Genomic DNA, 18,615 nt, shown 5'->3' with positions numbered 1-18,615 from the left:
ATGTTTTGGGCCTGCACCAAATTAACTACATTTTGGACCAAAATCTTTAAATGCCTTTCAGACAGCCTTGGGGTCCCAATCCCTCCTAACCCACTAGCAGCTGTGTTTGGTGTCCTTCAAGATGGGCTTAAAGTGGAGAAGGACAAACAAACTGTGATTGCCTTCACTACATTATTGGCACGTAGACTTATCTTGCTCAACTGGAAGAATCCTAACTCTCCTCTTTTAAGTCAGTGAGTAACTGATGTTTTATATTATTTGAAATTGGAAAAAATCTAATTCTCACTTAGAGGATCTGTGCAGAAATTTTTCCAAACCTGGCAGGATCTAATCAATAACATTTTAGAATAAGCTTTTAAAGCACCAAGGAAGCAGATTAATTTATCTATTTGCTTATTTTTACTAGGTTTAAATTTTATTCTGCTGTCCATGCTCTCTTTCTCAGGGGTGGGGGTTGATTTGTTTTCAATCCTAGATAGATAGATAGATAGATAGATAGATAGATAGATAGATAGATAGATAGATAGATAGATAGATAGATAGATAGATAGATAGATAGATAGATAGATAGATACTTTATTAATCCCAATGGGAAATTCACATTCCTATTCTTGTAAAACTGATCTACTTGTATGGAATGTTGTGTGAATTCAATAAAATCAATAAAAATTAAAAAAAAAAATAATGATAATTAGAGGTTTTGTACCTGCTCTCATTCTGACACATTTTTACTGCACTGAGAATGTTAACAGGAAATTTAGAGAAATGAAACATATTAGTCCTCCATCTAAAGTTTTTTATCCTTCTGTTATTCAATATGTTTATGCATTTTCTGGATCTGCTTTTTCATGGGAAGCCACAGTCACAGCAGTTAAGGGAACCTGAGTAATACATGGCACACTCACTTAAGGCTACACTCATTCATATTAATAGAGGTGTGATACAGCAAACCATTACACCAGTTTACCGCATACAAAAAGTAATTTGTACAAATAAAATACAGTAGTATAACATAGGTCAGTCAGGATTTCAGCTATGCCCTGTCTTTCTTAAAATTTTTTTCTTATTTTTTTAGCATTATTCTCCTTTTTCTTTGTTTTGGTTTGTCTTTATTTTATTTTGTGTTTTCCCTTTATCTACAGTACTATTGTCAAATGTTGCTCCCAGGTGCTTTGGTAATTAGAACCGCAGTTACCTGAGAGGTCAATTTAAGACTCAGCCTGCCACATTCACTTTGCTGTGGAATTAGCTAGCATAAGCTGCTGTGTTCTTTGGCCCTATATTGTGTCCTCTTGTTTAAAAGCTACCTTTCTTTTGATACTCTAGAGCACAGGTTCTTAAACTATGAGTCACAACCCATTTGGGTTCTGAATTTGGAAAGTACAGAGTTGTGAATCACAATAGTACTCAATAGGAAAGGGCCACATATGGTTTGCAGAGTGTCTTGTGATGGGTTGCCACTTGCGGCTTAAGCAAACGCCATTGCTCCACTTCAAAAGAAATATCTGAGTGGTTGTTGTTTTGCTTGTATTAGTATCAATAAACCCACCTTTGGCTTCAAGTTTGATTTTTGATTTATGTTTTGGCTTTATCACAAATAGAACAAATTCTTGAGGTTTGTTCTCTCGGTCACCTCCTTTTACATAAAATATAACACTTACTGGGTGGTATGGTGGCGCAGTGGTAGCGCTGCTGCCTTGCAGTTAGGAGACCCGGGTTTGGTTCCTGGGTCCTCCCTGCGTGGAGTTTGCATGTTCTCTCCGTGTCTGCCTGGGTTTCCTCCCACAGTCCAAAGACATGCAGTTTAGGTGGATTGGTGATCCTAAATTGTCCCTAGTGTGTGTACTTGGGGTGTGTGTGTGTGCCCTGCGGTGGGCTGGCAACCTGCCCGGGGTTTGTTTCCTGCCTTGCGCCCTGTGCTGGCTAGGATTGCCTCCAGCAGAGCCCCGTGACCCTGTAGTTAGGACATAGTGGGTTGGATAATGGATGGATGGATGGATGGATAACACTTTCTATTTGATTCCTGCTTGATAATTCCCTTTTCTGTGCATTACACTTTTTATTAATTAATTTTGTTTTATTAATCAATTTATTTCTATTATGTTTTTCTTTGGTGAATATTTTCTGTTTAATGTCTTCTTTAGTAAATATCTATAGTATTTCATGTCCTGGTTTCTTTTCATTTTCCTTTATTTAATTATTATATTATTATTTGTTCATTTGACTATTGAATTTAGCATGAATTTTTTGTTAAACGATTTAATAAAATTTAGGTTTGAAATTGGGTAGGATTTATTTTTATTTTTGGCATTTCCTGTTTCAAAATATATTCACATCAATAACAATCCCATAGTCCACTTCAGGCAGCAGCACTGGGAACATGGCAGGAATCAGCCCAGGACATAATGCAAGTCTATCTCATGGCATGTTCAAACAAAAAATACATTTGAAGAAATTCATTCTTTTTTATACAACAAGGAAAAGTAAAAAAAAAGTGTTAATTAATTCCAGTAATTTACCACACATGTCTGAAAATTGCAAAATGAGCCTTTCAAACAGTTACTATCATAGCAAATTAGACCGTTCTGCTGTAACATTCTATGAGCGCATGATGAAACATTGGTAGATTTTATTAGACACCATAGGCAGCCATGCAGTTCATCTCAGAAAGTTTAAGTGTATATTATTTACATATCACGTTGTTTTAAATATTTCTATATGACTTGTTAACAGCTTAACTCTATTTTGGTTCTCCAAACAACAAAACAATATTTCCCATTTATAACAAAAGCCGAATAACAGCTTATTTACATGCAGAAAACTGCATTTGTAGAGTACAGGTAGCATTCCTTCACACCTCAGAAAACCATTATTTGTTATGTGTGAACAATTTTGCATGTTTGTTATGTCACAAGTGCCACAATCTTGGTCATGTGACCTGTAATTCATGTCATGTAAATAATAAAGGGGAAAATTAAAAATAGGTTTAAATCATTTCCAATTGAATTTCAAACAATAAAAACTACAAAATACAGGGTAAGTCAAAATTATGTTAACATTTGAATGGCGGAAACAATTTATTCACAAAACATACTTCATATGTGCAAGATGATTTACACGAATGTCTCAACCTGTTCTCCATCATGTTCAACACATTTATCATATGTGGCACATAAATTGTCCACAAAAATTGTTTTTAAGTATATACATAGCAGTACCATTAGTGTTACCATAATTTTGACTCACCCTGTATAGTGTGTATTATGACACAACCTAATTTGATAAGTTAATAAAATATTAAAGGGAAAAGAAATTAAGACGTTATTTTCAAATTGAACACAATTGTTAGTCAATTTAGACAGAATTTAGAACATTTAGAGCAGAGATTTGCAGACGTTTTCCTTAAGGAATTTTGAAAGTGGATTATCATTAGACAGTTACAAACACCAAATCGATTTATAAGTCAATCAAAATTGTAAGTCAAAATAAAACAAGATTTCTAAACCAAACTGTGTTCCTAATAAGTATTTTAGTTTGCTTGAACAATTGTCTCTTGCTGATTTCACAATAAGGGTATTAAAGTTTCTGTGTTTGTGGGCATCTTTTATCACAGAAACATCACAATGTCACGCTGCTACAAAGCTCATGACCAACTACAACAACCTTCACTACAACAACATGATGCACAGTAAAAACAGAGCTAAAAATTGTCATGCAATGATGTCACTGTGATATTAATAAAATAAATAAAATTTAAAATAAAAATTTGTAAAGTTTCAGAAACAAATCAATTAGATGAAAAACATGCCTAACATGACCTTAACAAAATAAACATAAAATAAAACAAAAAAATCTAATGAACAAGAAAAATGGATGCTGAAATGTATCCATAACAAAGACTGGATTGCAGTTTAAAGCAGGGATTGCTAGGAATTCCTTAGAACAAAACTCTGCCAGTTGAGGGATTCACCAGCAAATGAGTTATGCAGCCAACATAGACCACTTCTAACATGTGCTGTGAAACACGCATATTCTAATGAGTAATCTAGAATGTTGATTTAATAATTCCTGCACATACTTACATTTTCAGAAGACGTGATGCCTGAAATAAAGTGTGCAAAGCTTCAAATAAATTGTAGCTGGTGTTCAAATTTGTTAGCTTTACTCAGTTAATCAACTGTTAAGTTGTCTTTCATTTTGCCAACTATTGCAAGACTCAAGCTTCAAAACCACTGTTAGGCCTGAAAATCGTAAGTTATTATAAAACTCCATATTTCTAGAGCTTCAAGACAATGCTTAAGGCTACACTCGTTCTTTTCATTTTTTGGTATTCACTGCTTTAACCAAAGAATGATAGGTGTTGTTAGGTTTTAGGTTACAGCACCTAAAAAAAGGGGGAAAAAATAGGTAACAGACAACATACTAGTCAGAAACAGGAAAAACGTCTTCAAGCACAGAGAGATTTGAAATAAACATCAAAGGGTTCAAAAACGTTTGTAAAACAAGGTCATCATCATTTTAACAAGGAAATAACTCAATGGTCAAATGAAAAGTACTTATGAAAACTGCATAAATAAAAACGGTAACAAATGTATAGGCTTTATTTTTCTGCCATGTGTAAACATCAGGGACTGTTGTACTTTATTCATCTCTACATTTACAGTATGTTTATACATATCTGCAGCCTGTTATAAACATCATGCCTTGTCAGACGTATACTCATATTTTCTGATATTATCACCAGTAAAGACTTTACCACACATTTCACTAAGAAAATGGAACCTGATGTTATTTATAATTAACAGCATTCTGGAATCACTGACTTAGACCAGTGCTTCCCAACCTCGGCCCTGTGGCCCCCCTGTTGCTGCAGGTTTTTGTTCCAACCAGCTTCTGTTTTTAATTGAACTCCTGGGCTGATTAAGTGATGTGTTATTTCCCAAGTTCTGTGTTTTGGGAACAATATAGAAATTAGAAAACTAAGTTTGGTAAAATATACATTAAAATGTACCAAGCAGTTATATGGGAATAATGTCTTTTTTTCTTTTTAACAATATTTTCATTTTGATTTTCATTCTACTTTTCTAGGTGTTCTAATTGTTTAATTAATCCTTTATTTACTAATTAGTGGGTCTGATGCTAAAGTACTTGCAGCCTTTGCTTATTCAGTGTTGTTTGCCAGCATGTCTCCTCTGCTCATTTTTAATTGTCATTAATAAAAATACAACAAAGGGGAAAAACTGCACAGAGAAAGGGCAAAATAGAATGAAATCAAAAAAAGAGAGTTAAGCTTTTAAATCAATAGCAAAAGCAGAAATATTTCTAAATGTCTTCTAAATGTAAAAATCATGCTGCTGTGCTTTTCTGAATGTTGAATAAAAGAAAAATAATACCAGCTAATTAAATGAGATCAGTGTTATCAGGTGTTGTCACCGATTAGGAATCTGGTTGGAACAAAAACCTGCAGTCACAGGGAGGCCTCAGGGGGGCCACAGGACCGAGGTTGGGAAACACTGACTTAGACTATTATCATACTTTCACAATGAGTATCTAACAAAAGCCAAAGAATGCAGTTGTTAAAGATAGTAAATGTTTGAATATGACACTTAAAAAACAACTCTATCAAAACATAATTAGAATTATTTATTTTATAACATACTGCTGGTCACATAGAGGAGCCAAATTACTGAATATACACAGACTGAGGAAAGGGGACTTAAAATGGGCATACATGGGAAGAATGTGCAAACTTCATATATACCACAATTAAGCAGGGGAGCGCTGCAGCTTTAATAACCAGAGGACACTGCTGCTGCCTCAATTGCAGCACCAAGCCATTCTATCTTTGGAATCTGCGAGGCTTTTTCTCCTGGTGCTCTGGTTTTCCTACTCATATCACCACATGTGTGTGAGTGAGCCCTGCCATGGACTGGCATCCCATCCAGGGTACCCTCCTACCTTAAGCACAGTGTTGTAGGGATAGGCTCCAGCCCCCCTGACCCCACATAAAAAATAAGTGAGTTTGAGAATGTTCTGTTAACTATATATTTTGAACATGAGTATATAGTATTATAATTAAAATGAAGTAAATATATACTTACTAGTTCCTTACTGAAGATAAATTGTGCACTTTTATTGCTGTCCATAGCCCAGTTGATAAAGTTTTGGACATGTTCTAATTGTTTACAAAAGTCAAAAATCCCATGAAGCTGCTGTTCTAGGTTTAATTTGAATGCATTCGTTCTTTTCTGTATTAAAAAGCCAACAAGTATTTAGCAAACAATCTTTTCACACCCTTGATTAATTAATTACTCACATTTTAAATATTTTAAAATCAGTAATCAATTTAATTATAAATTATCTCTGTACATGCTTTTCTACAAATACAATTTCAGTATTTCAAATTTATGATGTGATATTTTATGTTTGACTAAACATGTTGACGTGGTATAAACATTATCATTAACTGTATTAAGAAAAGTGCAAATTGCTTACAACACAAGCTTTAGTATAATGCTTAGGCACATGATTTAAAAAAAAAGGTCTGAACAGTTGTTAAATATATTGCTCAAAGTGCAATAAGTTTCAAAAGGAATTATGAGAAAATATTTCTAGGTTTTTAGCATTACATATCGTTAAGACTTTTTTCAAAGTCTTAAAACTGTTAACAATACTAGACAAATACTGTATTTTTTACTATTTTTAAATATAAGTGTAATGATTAAAATATTTACCTCAAGTTCATCTATTAATATGTTGGTTCGTTTGCTTATTTCACTTATGAGAATCATCTTTGCCATTTTTATCTGGTTTTCTGTATTCCTGCACATGAGCTTCATTTCGAGCAGCCTACAATAAGAGACAGCAGGCTTAAATACGTATTGCATGTCTGCCACATCTCCTAATGGCAGAACAACAACGACAACATGAACAGTGGACTTTCACATTATATAAAGTCCTTGTTAGAATTGAAATACTGATACAATCATTGAAAAAGTTAATTTTTATTAACCATCCATGTAGTCTTACAGGTGCTTTAATGGCGAATTGCAGATTCCACTACAGCAGAAATACATTACATATTACATTTTTTGCCAGCCACTACAAGACATCTCTGAAATTATGCTTTATGTGCTACATGGCCAAAACAGTGAAATAGGAGACTATAATAACCCCAACTCTTACTTTGCTACACCATTTGGCTAGGAACAGTACATTGGACCAGCTTATTTTTATTCTGTATTATTATGTACAAGTCAGGCATTGCCCCATACAGTAAGGGATTCTAGTCCATTACAAGAAGTACTTACACACACAGACACACACACATTCATATCATGACAGCTGAGTGTGAGTAAATCTCACTACCAAGGTTAAGGCACTGGCTAAATGTGATGGCCACGATCAAACACATTTTCATATTGATTCTTGGAGGTGTCGATCAGCATATTTTGTAGCATAAGGGATAAAACAAGAACAAAGGGAAATAAATGTGACACAGTAGGCACAATAGTCTATGGATAAACCAAAACAGTAATAAAACAACAGTTTAAAAAATTACTGGCACCCATCTGTTTGAAAATGTTTGAAGACTGAATAAGATAAAAATAGACAGTCAAGACCATATCCACCATAACACCATGACACCACCCTGTGTTACAAGCATCAACGTTTCCCTACGCTTCCAATTCTTACATAGCAGAATGTATTTGCTTTGCACATTTCAGATTTGTATTTAGGTGCCAATAAATTCTTTATAAACTCTTCCCACCAAAATTTTTTTTTCTAAATTTAAAATTGCATCATAATTTTTTTCATACAACTTAAGTTTTCCTTTGTTCTTTTTTTTCTACTGATTGGCACCCACTTACATAATTAATCACAAGATTTTTCACATAAGAAGACTTTGTCTCTTTTTTTACAAACAAGTTTTAGTTACTTAGTACATCATTTGATGCATGTACTTGGACACATCATCAGTGATAAAACTTGGCATCATTGAGTGTTTCAGGTCTTTCAAACTATCATACACCCTCTTCCAGGCGATCCAACTGAGGCTGATCAGGCCTCAGCCTGTGGTCAAGTGGCTTACTACAGCCCCATGGCTCTTCTCTGTTCAGCCTGAGCCATCAGGAGGCTTTCTCTATAGCCTCCAAGTTGTTCCTGATGGTTCTTGCCCTGCTTGACCCGATGATGCCAAGGGTTCCGTAGGCCTTCCACAGGGATTGCCCTACAAGCCCCCTGCACTCCACCTCTCCAGGCAAGCACCTTGTTTTCCACCCTTGCCGCCGACAGCCCTCAATCAGCTCCTGGTATTTTGCCTTCTTCCTCTACCGGGCCTCCTCCATCCTCTCCTCCCATGGAACCGGAGGTCAACTGACATCATCTAATACCATTCTGTGTGTAGCAAACCAGTCTCACTGTGCCTTCGCTGCTCTTCCTCCTTGATAGATGCCACCACTTTGTTGGAAAGGCGGACTCCCAACCTTTCTATGGCAAAGTTGTTGATATTGGTTACTATTGTATTCTGCTGACCATCCACACTTCCTTTTGAAAATGTTTCCAGCATTCTATCAACATCTCTGTCAAACTGTTGCCACTCGTTTTTCTTGTTGGACTGGAGCCAATGGATCCTTCAAACAAGGGCCACATGGAGGTTCTGGGTACTATGGGTTGACTCTGGGTCTGGCCCCACCTGCGTTTCACTAGATGTGGTTCCTGTGCGCTGTGACCTTGTCTCCTCTGGCAAGCATCCCATCCTGGCTTGAAGGATCATCAAGCCTGTTTCATTTTTACAGACTTTTCCAAAAGCACAAAACAGGCTCTTTGTCATTTATTCATAGCCTTTTGTTGTCAATGTTGTATCCGTCCTGCTAGGGTGCTTATAGACCCCCCCCCCCCCCCCCTCAGGCTCCCCATAGGGTATGTCTTCTTTAAAACTTCTGTTTTTTTCCTTGTGTTGGGTGGCCACATCTCAAAAGATATGATTAGGGTTGCCACCCCTTACCACCCCAATTGTCCTGTCTCTGACTGCCTCTCAGAGATCAGCACAATTGCAATTGCATATGAAATTGATGAGCAGGGGACAGACTCTTGGAGATCTGCGCCATCATGATCTTATAGCATATGCCCCCTTGTGCATCTAAGCTTGTGACTACTCAGCCTATGCTCAGAGCTGGCCCTGACATACACCATAACTATTCAGAAGCAAACCAGAAGCAAAGTAAAAAATAAAAAATAATTAAAAGCCAGAAACATTTCCTTAAAGAAATTATTGGACTGCTCCAGTGCTAGTTTCACACAAGGTCTTTTTTGTACACTTGCTTTCATCACCAAACAAGGAGATCAACACAGATATAAAAAACTGCTGAATCAGCAAAACACAATTTCAAATGTCCCAATATTTTACTTTAATTACACATTATATTTCTTTTACTTGAGCAGTAAAAACATATGAAACAAAAACAAGAATGGGCCAGCCCAACATAGCTCATCAATTCCCATTCACCTGCTTTAGCTATAAAAAAAAACAAATAAAATACAATGTTTCCAGAGGTGTCACTTTCTGCCACCTTGTTAGCAACGCTAAATTATACCAGGTATCACATTATATGAATGTAGGGCATATTTTTGACATTTAAATACTCATCTATATCTAATTCAAATTTTGAGTGAGAAGATTAAAAAAAATTTATGCTTACTTATTTATTTCATAAGGAAAAGGAAAATCAACCAACACATCTTTATGTGGAAAAGGAATCGCCCAACTCCAGGGGCATGTCAGTTGATATTTCAGCATACAGGGTGTGCTTTAACTTTCACATATCATGCAAACTTTGCCTCTTATCATAGAGAATTTCTGTGAAATAATGGTGTAATTATTACAACTGCTCCTCACATTTCTGGAGTCTTGAGTCTGATTCTGGTGTCGTCTTTAATTATGTAGAATTTATATTTTCTCCTTGTGTCTGTGTGGATTTTCTCCAAGTGCTCTTCAGTATCTCTTAACTGAAAAAGCTAGTGCAGAAAAAGATTGGATTGATCAAAATTACCAATACCTAATACTACCACCTAATACTGAAACTTTAGGATCTAGTGGCCATAATATAGTACTTTTTATGGTGTTCTGCAAATTCACAAACTATAACTGTTAAGTTTAATTTTAGTAAGTAAAATTTGGAGCTGATGCAGCAAAGTCTTAGTAAGATAATTTTAAAATTTTAAGTATGGATACAGTTGAGGGGATGTAGTGAAGGTTCAAAGGTGTTTTACGTATAACACAGGACAGGTTTTTATGCCAAGATGCAGAAGCAGTAGGGAACTGAAGAAAATTCCACAATCGATAAATAAGGAACTACAAAAGAATTTGCAAAGGAAAAATAGCTAAATAAGACTATCAACTCCTGCACTAGCCACAGGGCTTATGAGAACAATGGTTAAAAAATATTAGGAAAGCTAAAAGACAGTTAGAAAGAAATACGGTAGAAGAGGCAAATGACCTCAAAGAGATTCTTTCAATATCCATCCATCCATTTTCCAACCCGCTGAATCCGAACACAGGGTCGCGGGGGTCTGCTGGAGCCAATCCCAGCCAACACAGGGCACAGGGCAGGGAACCAATCCTGGGCAGGGTGCCAACCCACCGCAGGACACACACAAACACACCCACACACCAAGCACATACTAGGGCCAATTTAGAATCACCAATCCACCTAACCTGCATGTCTTTGGACTGTGGGAGGAAACCGGAGCTCCCGGAGGAAACCCACACAGACACGGGGAGAACATGCAAACTCCACGCAGGGAGGACCCGGGAAGTGAACCCATGTCCCCAGGTCTCCCAACTGCGAGGCAGCAGCGCTACCCACTGCGCCACCATGCCGCCCCTTCTTTCAATATCTTAGTAGTAAAAGAACAGTCAAGTGGGATGTTAAGTGTATTAGATACAGTGAGGGCAAACTCAAATACCGTCTATAGACAGTGAAATAAGAAAGCTCTGATCTTGCATTTTACATGGATGAAGAAGTTGACAACCTCCCAACAGTTCCTGGGGTCCGAAGGAGGTACTTAGTGATGTGGAAATTGTAGAGGAAGAAGTGCTGCTTAGATTAAATAAGCTGAAATCTAAAAGATCTCCAGGACCAGATAACAATTATTCTATAGTTCTCAAAGAGGTTAGGGAGTACATGTGGCATATAAACCCTTGATGCTTTTTTTTTCAAACTTTAATGCACACTGGAGAAATTTCTAAGGACTGGAAACCAGTACACATTATTTCATTATATAAAAAGGGTTACTGGGCTGATCCAAGTATTTATAGGCCAGTAAGATTAATGTGCATCACAAGTAAATTAAGGGAAGCAACTTTTCAAGAAAAAACAAAGTATCACATGTTATCATGTCAAAAATGGGTCTAATCAGGAAATAGCATGGGTTCAGACAGGGGAGATTTTCTTTCACCAATATGGTGAAGTTCTATGAGGAAGACGCAAAAGCATATGATCAGAAAGGTGCAGATGATATTATTTACCCTGTTTGTTACTAGGCCTTTGATAAGGTCCCAAATGAGAGACTAGTAATCACGCTAAAAGAACTAGGAATTCAGGGTGTTGTGTGTAGGAGGGTAGAAAATTGTCTTAAACACTAAGAACCATAGGTGAGAATAACCTTTTCAGAATTAGGTGATGTTGAAAATGGTGTCCCTCAGGGATCTGTGATGGTACAACTGCATAAACAGTCTGGACAAGAATATAAACAATAAGCTGGACAAGTTTGAAGATGACACTAAACTAGGACGAAGGAAAGATAATGTGCAGTCAGCTGAATTATTACAGAGGGATTTGGATAGTATACAGGCTTAGACAGATTTGTGGGAGATTAGGCTAAGTGTAAGTACTGTAAATGTAAGATACCACACATAGGAAGTAGAAATGCTAAAACTGAATAAAATTGTGAGGTTTGAAAATTGAAAGTGCACCTTATGAGAAGGACCTTGGAGTCAATGTGGACTCATCATTATGTATATCCTGACAGTGTACAGAAGCAATAATAGGATGTTAGGTTATATAGCACGATGTTTAGAGTACAAATCAAAACAGGTTGTGCTTAATCTATAAAATACACTAGTAAGGCCTCATCTGGAGTACTGTGTACATGTTGTTTTTCCATTTTATAAGATATATATACAGTAGCAGCACAAAGAAAGTCTTCAGGAAAGCCACTAGACTGATACCTTTTCAGTTTAAGCAAACAAAGGTTAAGAGGTGACATCAATATAATAATCCATCCATCCATTTTCCAACCCGCTGAATCCGAACACAGGGTCACGGGGGTCCGCTGGAGCCAATCCCAGCCAAAACAGGGCACAAGGCAGGAAACAATCCTGGGCAGGGTGCCAACCCACCGCAGGACACACACAAACACACCCACACACCAAGCACACACTAGGGCTAATTTAGAATCACCAATCCACCTAACCTGCATGTCTTTGGACTGTGGGAGGAAACCGGAGCTCCCGGAGGAAACCCACACAGACACGTGGAGGACATGCAAACTCCACGCAGGGAGGACCCGGGAAGCGAACCCGGGTCTCCTAACTGCGAGGCAGCAGCGCTACCACCGTGCCGCCCCAATATAATAATAATAATAATAATAATAATTAATAATAATAATAATAACAATAATAATACATTTTATTTATAGAGTGCCTTTTCCATGCACAAGGCACTTCACAGACTCTCAGAAAGAAACAGCAGGTATATGTAACACTGGGTACAAATGTTTCCTGAATAGAACACTAAAACAGATAGATACAGGACATACAAAGCTTTAAATAGAAAAACAGACAATAAACCAGAGTACAATACGAAACTCAATACTGAAAGAAAAGCCTAGCAAATAACAGAATTTGTAATATAACACACACACAAATTATACTGAGCATCTGGACAGAGAGGCAATCTGAAAGATGAGGCAGAATGTCACGTTAAGTTAAAAGCCTTCCTGAACAGATGAATTTTAAGTTGTTTTTTAAAATAATGAATGGAGTCAGCTGATCTAATTCATTTAGGGAGGTCATTCCAAAGTCTGGGCAATGTACAACTGAAGGCCCTGTCATCCATAGAGTGCAGGTCAGTATGGGGCACAACAAGATTGCCAGAATCAGTGGACCCTAGAGGGCGAACAGAAGCATAGTGATGGTCACTGATGTAGTCCGGTGCGAGGCCATTTAAATCTTTGTAGGGTAAAAATAGAATTTCATATTCAATCCTGTAAAACACAGAGAGCCAGTGGAGGCGAAGCAGGATGGGTGTTATGTGCTCACTGTTGCTGGTTCATGTTAGGACCTTTATAGTAGAGTTTTGAATTAAATGGATCTGTGATATAAGATTAGAAGCGACACCTGTAAGTCAGAGATATTTTCATAACAAAAACAAGAACTAGAACTAAAAATATTTTTTTTCTTTTTACAAGCACAAGAACTGAAATTAAGGCAAACAGAGAAACTAAAACTAAATAAAAATTAAAATTAGTGATATGTGAATGAACTAAAACGAGAACGAAAATTGAGTAAAAACGAGAAAAATGGCATTTTCATTCAATCCGGTTCAGACATGCAGAGCGGTTGTTTGTAGGTCGCCCTGAGCGTTCAGTTACGTTGCTCTGTTCATTATGCGGTGATCTTGTAACTTGGGTTTACTATAGTCACATGGAGCAACTTCCATAAAGACAGTTGTTTGTTTGTTGAGCACATTTGGCTCATTGGGTTGAAGCAGTAAGTGCTTGTGGTTGACAATGGCGAGTTTTGCACAGATGTTTGCGGGTAGAAAGCGATCAAACAACATATGGAAATAATTTAATTACAGTGCAGATGATAATAAAAACAAATGTAGTGTGCAAGAAGAAGAAAAGAGTTTCGGAGTTTCAGTGCAGGGCCAGCTGGATCAGTATTTAGTAGAAGTCCAGCACTTCTCTGGCACCATGACTGCACTTCATACAGGGACGTGCGGTCTCACCTGTCATCATAAAAAGTAAAAAATGTAATAATGACAACATAAAATAAATTTGTCCACCTGTCTGTGCTATAAATTTGTTTTCTGTATGACTCCAATAATTTTGATGATTTTGATATTCAAAATCGTTGAATTTGTGCATTACCTGATCAAATACAGGGGAGAGACGCGAAGTGCGGCAGCGACAAGACGAGCCAAGCGTCACCTCGGACTGCACTATCCCTCACACACTGGGTTGATGCATACATTTGACACGTGCCTGTTGCCGTCTCTCTGTATGTTGCCAATATAATGTTTGCACACGCGTTTATTATACACCCTGACTTTCCACTGTCTGGCTAATATCTTTAATGAATGTGTGTGACATATTTAATCTTGCTGATCGGACATAAAACCACAGTGAAAAGGCACAAGGTGAGACAGACAGTACCGTCCCACACTGAAGGGGGTGGATGTGAGCCCAACAGGTGCTCGTTGCTGTTCTTCTACGTGGAGGCTCTCAGCGCCAATAAGTTAGCGATATCGGAAAGTCAAGTGCACTGCAGCGGTCTGTTTATTTTTATTTATTGTTCCGAGTGACTTCCAAAATGAAAGATTAATACTTTAAAAACTAAAGGAAAATAAGGAGGATTTTTACAAGAAAGTGACAGAGATTTTCGTGGAGAATGATAGGCGCATGGACTTCCTTTACAAATAAAGGTAAGACCATAAACGGTTTTCAATTTTTAAACAAATGGAATCAGACTAAGAAAAAAATCCAATATTTGAAAACTAAACTTTGACCTTAAATAAAATATTTTTTTGTTTTTCTTGTTATCCTTTTGTTGAACAGTTTGTATTAAAATTGATTAAAGCATTAGAATTAAAAGGTTTTAAAAACAACTAAATATTTCAATTAAGGTCAAAATTGAAATCCGTTTTTTTTGTACACCACTCTATTCTTTCATTTGTATTGATGGAGTATGAATTGTGAAATTGCAACGGCAAATTTAGAACACATAGAGGGTAAGGAGCAAATGCGCTCTCTCCGCTCTCTCTCGCCACTATAAATGTAACGTTCTTTCTCAGCCAAATATGTGCCTAACCTACGTGTGTGTAAAGAATGCTGATGAGATCTCAGCCAGTAGTCAATGTACATGCTGCCAGCTGAATAGTGAATAAGCTATTCTTTTGGGTTCATATATTTGTAAATCTGATTCTGAAGGAGTCAGTGCCTCACCAGCCATGAACCTCACCACACTTGGGTACTGGCAGAAGAAATCGGCCAATGGCCGAGGACCTTGTCTGTGCACCTGCATTACAGGCGCTCGTCAAACAAATATTTTCACTGTAAGTCTATCTGTGCAATGGGCGTCGTTGCAACATGAACACATCTCTCGAAATGCATGCTTATTTAAAGCTTAACAGCATTGTACTTGCACAGACTGGTTTCTTGGGTTGAAACATTTTATCTTGCTGACTACACTCATTAGGCCACTTCATCTGTTTGATCATTGATAGTCAAGCTGTGTTTAACGACATTATGATCTATGAGTGTATTTTGTTAGATGAAACTTAAATTGCATTGAAATATGTGAAGGCCAGCATTTGTGGTCTTGTAACAGAAACAAAAAGTAAAATTGTACTAATATTATGTAAAAAAGCCAAAACTAAATAAAATAAAAACAAAAATTTTAAACACAGAACCAAATAAAAATAAAAATTGTTGAGTACAATGAAAACTAGAATGAAATAAAAATAAATAATTTTATAAAATAAAATAAAAACTACAATTAATATCAGAACTGAAATATCACTGCTGCAAGTAGAGAGTTACAATAATCAATGCAGGATGTGATAAAAGTATGGACACATTTCTCAGCATTAGAAAAGGAGAGGAATGAACGAACATGGGATATGTTATGGAGGTAAAAGTAAGAAAGTTTCTTAACGTGGTTTAATTAATACAGTGGATCCCTGTGGTTACTTTAAAATAAATTCTTCAACAAGAGCACAGCAACACAGATATTAGAAAGTATTTCTTCACACACAGAACTATAGGCACATGGAATAATATTACAAAGTAGTGTGGTAGTGCATGACTTTTGGGACTTTAAAATCCAGAATCAATTTTATTTTGGAGAATCTAGATGAATGGTATTGACTGGCTTGTTCTTGTCAAAAATTAATCTAATGCTGTATATCTAGGAAGATGTGTGAACATCCTAACTTAAAAATAAATTTCTTAATATGAATGAAAGCACACTTAATACCATTGTAAAATGCATTTATCCTATCATGCTCATGGAAAACATGCAGCAATTCACTTTAACCCTCAAGAATTAATACAACATTTTTTTTTTGTTCTTTATTTTGCCTTATACAATTTCTTGTATTAGGAATTTGGTAGTTTTCGCATACCCCTTGGGGTCAGAGCACAGAGTCAGCCATTGTACAGCGCCCCTGGAGCAATTACAGGCTAAGGGCCTTGCTCAAGGGTTCCAGCAGAGCAGGATATCTTTTGGCAGTGACGGGGATTTGAACCGGCAACCTTCGGGATACCAGCGCAGATCCTTAGCCTCAGAGCCACCACTCCACCCATACCAAAATACAAAATACCAAAAATAACAGATGATACCAACTTTACTTATTCTCCACATTAAAGACATTTGTGATATGTTGTTGATAAAGAGCTATTGTTTTTAGTCTGTTTGAACAATAATAATCATGTACTAATATCTATATATTTTTAGAACACATTTTCTTTAGTAGCAGACCATGAGAAGATAATGTTCACTATTATAGGTACAAGGATAAAAGCAACCACGGACAAAATATCTGTTCATTACAGATAAGCCCCATTGAAAATGTGCAAATTCTACACAGAAAAATGCTTAGTATCAATGCAGGAAAGAAACCAAATAGAAATAGAGAAAAAGCTAAAAAGACTTAAAAAATCATAGACTCTTCACATTACCTGTGTTCTAAATATTTAGCAGAAGTCTTCATTGCTGTTTTTTTGTTTATCATTTGTGTTGTTACATTTTCAAAATAACACTGCTGATTTTGAAGAGCTGTTCCAACATACAGAACCCTGAAATGATAATAAATATACATTACAATTAATTATAATGTTAATAAACTAATATTTCAATGTCAAGCCTTCCATTTTTTCCATTTGCTACCCAGTTTCTGGGGAATTATTTTATGAATGTATAATTACTGTTAAATAAATGCATTGTTTCATTGTTATACTGATACTCAAAAGAAAAGGCAATATTCAGATATACACAGAATATTTAATGAAAACATACAACATTTTACAGATGAGGGAGACCATTCATTCATTTATGCTCATGTGGTTACCTATGTAGGTGTTCAAGCATCTCCAGTTCTCATGTGTACATTGCTTAAAAACTGTCATGATCTATCTATCTATCTATCTATCTATCTATCTATCTATCTATCTATCTATCTATCTATCTATCTATCTATCTATCTATCTATCTATCTATCTATCTATCTATCTATCTATCTATGTCATATTATAACAAAAAGTAAGTTCACTCCATGGTAACTGCTGACTTTGTCAATATATTTGAACCAGAAAACAGTTGGATGTCTTACAAACACTGCCCACAGACAAAGGTGAAATACTTCAAACTCCATCATGGAAGGTCCCAAGCCCAACTGCGAAAGAAGGAGGGTTGGTCCCCCGCCAAGGGGACGTAAAACCTTGGTATGAAACCGATGGAATACAGAACTAACCTATGCGCTCATGCTACCGCATCTGGAGTAGCTGATGCACCAGCATTGGGGATCCAGGGTACTGGTGAGAAGTGGACTACTGGCCAAAGGAAACTCATTGTGCCAAAATTGGAAACCTGCATCGCCGAGTGGAATGTGCAAACTGGTCACCACATCAGCCAAAAGGAAATTATAACCAAGGAATTGTTGAAGTGCAAAATCTCGATTGTAGCAGTATTGGAATAATGACACACTGGATCTGGAACGCTGATCATTCATCCATCTACAGTTGATGAAATGATGAAGATGCACTACTCTGGCAGCGGAAAATGAGAAGCAAGCGTCGGATTTATAGTGGATAGCTGGGCTGACAGAACTAATATCACATTGCCTGGCAGTGCTCATCGCCAATGGTACCATCAAGACTTACATTTTATCTGCTGTCTATGCACCAACTGAGACCAGCTTAGATATGGCCAAGGACGATTTCTATAATAACATGCACTGGACACAATTCTGAAGACTGAGCTTGTTGTATTGGCTGGAGATTTCAACACCCACATTGGTGCAGACTGGACTGGATGGGAAGAAACAATAGGCAGATTTGGCAACAGGGATATCAATGATAATGGATTGCGTCTAATATCCTTCGCCACATCTAACCATCTGACTGGGGAATAGACACTTCCAGCATTCCCGCAAACATCAGCTCACATGACGAAACCCATCAGACAGAGATTTGGCCATCCTGGACTACATCTTGATCACCTCTCGATTCCGAGCATCACTCAAGGATGTTCGTACCATTAGAGGGCCAGATTGCAGATCTAAACACTAAATAATCTGTGCTAAGATAGAGCTATAATTCCAATAGGAA

The 18,615-nt window shown here is 36.9% G+C and overlaps 1 protein-coding gene across 4 annotated transcripts in view; it reads right to left on the bottom strand.

Annotated features, from left to right (window-relative positions):
• trim66 (tripartite motif containing 66) overlaps positions 1 to 18,615 on the bottom strand; it is a 155,886-nt gene that overhangs the window by 55,502 nt on the left and 81,769 nt on the right. For all 4 annotated transcript variants that reach the window (XM_051923663.1, XM_051923664.1, XM_051923666.1 and 1 more), the window contains exons 5-7: positions 16,969 to 17,085; positions 6,735 to 6,849; positions 6,102 to 6,248 (exon numbers count right to left, since the gene is read on the bottom strand). In XM_051923663.1, coding sequence (XP_051779623.1) covers positions 6,102 to 6,248; positions 6,735 to 6,849; positions 16,969 to 17,085 — 379 coding nt within the window. The remainder of the gene's footprint in view (positions 1 to 6,101; positions 6,249 to 6,734; positions 6,850 to 16,968; positions 17,086 to 18,615) is intronic.

The sequence above is a fragment of the Erpetoichthys calabaricus genome, chromosome 2 (genome assembly GCF_900747795.2).
Source record: "Erpetoichthys calabaricus chromosome 2, fErpCal1.3, whole genome shotgun sequence".
NCBI classification, from domain to species: Eukaryota; Metazoa; Chordata; class Cladistia; order Polypteriformes; family Polypteridae; genus Erpetoichthys; species Erpetoichthys calabaricus.
Note: the sequence above shows the minus strand (reverse complement) of the source record. Positions and strands in the feature narration are given on the sequence as shown.